Source organism: Procambarus clarkii, chromosome 49 (assembly GCF_040958095.1).
Source record: "Procambarus clarkii isolate CNS0578487 chromosome 49, FALCON_Pclarkii_2.0, whole genome shotgun sequence".
Classification (NCBI taxonomy): domain Eukaryota; kingdom Metazoa; phylum Arthropoda; class Malacostraca; order Decapoda; family Cambaridae; genus Procambarus; species Procambarus clarkii.
In genome coordinates, this window is record NC_091198.1 from 3264284 (window position 1) to 3267498 (window position 3215).

The 3215-nt window shown below is 47.4% G+C and overlaps 1 protein-coding gene across 1 annotated transcript; it reads right to left on the reverse strand.

Annotated features, from left to right (window-relative positions):
- Positions 1 to 394: 394 nt before the first annotated feature.
- On the reverse strand, positions 395 to 1042 carry LOC138351259 (clumping factor A-like). Its single transcript, XM_069302888.1, has one exon. The coding sequence runs from the start codon at positions 1040 to 1042 to the stop codon at positions 395 to 397; it is 648 nt and encodes a 215-aa protein (XP_069158989.1).
- Positions 1043 to 3215: the final 2173 nt, after the last annotated feature.

Below are 3215 nucleotides of genomic sequence, written 5' to 3' on the forward strand. Positions count from 1 at the left end.
TACAAGCAAACTCATTACTGTTGAATTGGGCTCAGAGACATTGCAAACATTGGTGTTACAAGTTATTAATGAAAGATAATTCCTGAAGTTGCGGTCAGCCTCAGTGCCCACTTGAGCTCATCAGTTCTCTGTAGCAGAGTTGCCATCACCCATCTTCCGGACAGAGTTGTCCGCCGCCTGCTGTGAAAAGTTGCCATCACCCGTGTCTCCCGCCTCCTGTGAAGAGTTGTCATCACCCGTGTCTGCCTCTTCCTGTGACAAGTTGCCATCACCGGTGTCCTACGCCTCCTGTGAAGCGTTGCCATTACCTGTGCCCGCTGCCTATTGTAAGGAGTTGGCATCACCCGTGTTTGCCTCCTCCTTTGAAGAGTTGCCATCACCCCGTTTCCGTCGCTTATTGTGAAGAGTTGACATCACCAGTGTCTGCCTCCTCCTGTGAAGAGTTGACATCACCAGTGTCTGCCTCCTCCTGTGAAGAGTTGACATCACCAGTGTCTGCCTCCTCCTGTGAAGAGTTGTCATCACCAGTGTCTGCCTCCTCCTGTGAAGAGTTGACATCACCAGTGTCTGCCTCCTCCTGTGAAGAGTTGACATCACCAGTGTCTGCCTCCTCCTGTGAAGAGTTGACATCACCAGTGTCTGCCTCCTCCTGTGAAGAGTTGACATCACCAGTGTCTGCCTCCTCCTGTGAAGAGTTGTCATCACCAGTGTCTGCCTCCTCCTGTGAAGAGTTGTCATCACCAGTGTCTGCCTCCTCCTGTGAAGAGTTGACATCACCAGTGTCTGCCTCCTCCTGTGAAGAGTTGACATCACCAGTGTCTGCCTCCTCCTGTGAAGAGTTGTCATCACCAGTGTCTGCCTCCTCCTGTGAAGAGTTGTCATCACCAGTGTCTGCCTCCTCCTGTGAAGAGTTGACATCACCAGTGTCTGCCTCCTCCTGTGAAGAGTTGACATCACCAGTGTCTGCCTCCTCCTGTGAAGAGTTGTCATCACCAGTGTCTGCCTCCTCCTGTGAAGAGTTGTCATCACCTGTGTCCGCCATCTCCTATGAAGTGCCTCTGCTTCACCTTGACCCATCTTGTTTCTAATATATGTAAACGACCTTCCAGAAGATACAGACGCATTCCTCTCAATGTTTGCAAATGATGCAAAAATTTTGAGAAGAATCAAGACGGATACTACAGGACGACCTGGATGAACTGGATGAACTGGATGAATGGTCTAGAAAATGGCTACTAAATTTCAACTCAGGAAAGTGTAAAGTAATGAAATTAAGCGAAGGGAGCAGGAAGGTGAACGCAAGGTATCATCTGATAGGTGAAATCCTGCAAGAGTTCAATAGAGAGAAAGATCTGGGATTGATATCACACCGAACTTGTCTCCAGAGGCCCACAACAAAAGGATATCTTCAGCGGCCTATGCTAGATTGGCCAACATATGAACTGCCTTGTGGATTAGATCCTCTATCCAAACATCCCTCCTCTCTACAAGATAGAATCTTGTGCAAGGAATTATTCAGGACCTTATATACCACTAATGTAAGACCTAGCCTGGAGTATGCAGCTCCAGCCTGGAGTCAATCCACACTTTGCTAAACACAAGACAAAGTTAGAGAAGATTCAGAGGTATGCCACCGAGAACTGAGAGGTCTGAGCTACGAGGAAAGGCTAAGGGAGCCAAACCTCACGTCCCTGGAAGACAGAAGAGCAAGGGAAAACATCATAACCACCTACAAAACATTCAGGAGAATTGACATGGAGGACAACGACAAACTATTTAGCACGGGTGCAACACGAACACGGGGACACTGGTGGAAATTTAGTACCCAAATGACCCAACCACAGACACATCGGAAAGAATTTCTTCAGTGCCAGAATAGTTAACAAATGGAATGCAGTGATGCATTCCATTTGTTAAGCAGTGATGTGGTGGAGGCTGACTCCATACACAGTTTCAAATGCTGCTTTGATAGAGCCCAGTAGGCTCAGGAATCTGTACACCAGTTTATTGACAGTTGAGAGGCGGGACCAAAGAGCCAAAGCTCAACCCCCCAAGCACAACTAGGTGAGTACACACACACAAACACACACACACACACACACACACACACACACAATTGGTAAGATAATTGGAACGCCTGTGGGTAAGGTTGTTTATAGCAATGGCTAGATCAGGAAGGGCGTCTAGGTCCAGCAGTATTAGGAATGAAGAAGATGATAGGTTTGTGGAGAAGCTGATAGGGAAATTTGTAAAGAGGAGGGATGTTTGGATAGAGGATCTAATCCAAAGGATTAAAAATGAGATCTTTGGGCAGGCCCAAAGAGCCAAAGCCCAACCCCCGCAAGCACAATTAGGTGAGTACAATTAGGTGAGTACATACACACATACACACACACACACACACACACACACACACTTCCTTTAGAACCCCTTGGGTTCTAAAGGAAGGAGCAAGAGAACTGAGCCTACCACTCTCCATAGTGTATAACAAATCACTGGCAACAGGGGAACTGCCAGATATTTGGAAAGCAGCTAACGTAGTCCCGATATACAAGAAAGGGGATAGACAGGAGGCACTGAACTACAGGCCAGTGTCCCTAACCTGCATACCATGCAAGCTGATGGAGAAGATTGTGCGAAAAAAACTAGTGGAGCATCTGGAGCGAAGGAACTTTGTAACACAGCATCAACATGGGTTCAGGGATGGCAGGTCCTGCCTCACAGGGTTACTTGAATTCTACGACCAGGCAACAAAAATAAGGCAAGAAAGAGAAGGGTGGGCAGACTGCATATTTTTGGATTGTCAGAAAGCCTTTGATACAGTGCCACACAAGAGGCTAGTGCGAAAGTTGGAGATGCAGGCTGGAGTGAGAGGGAAGGTACTCCGGTGGATAGAGGAATACCTAAGCAACAGGAGACAACGAGTCTGTGTGAGGGGTGAGGTCTCAGATTGGCGAGACGTCACAAGTGGAGTCCCGCAGGGGTCAGTCCTTGGACCTATACTGTTTCTGGTATATGTAAATGATCTCCCAGAGGGTATAGATTCGTTCCTCTCAATGTTTGCCGACGATGCAAAAATTATGAGGAGGATTGAAACAGAGGATGATAGTAGGAGGCTACAAGATGACCTGGATAGACTGAGTGAATGGTCCAACAAATGGCTGTTGAAGTTCAACCCGAGTAAATGCAAAGTAATGAAACTAGGCAGTGGAAAC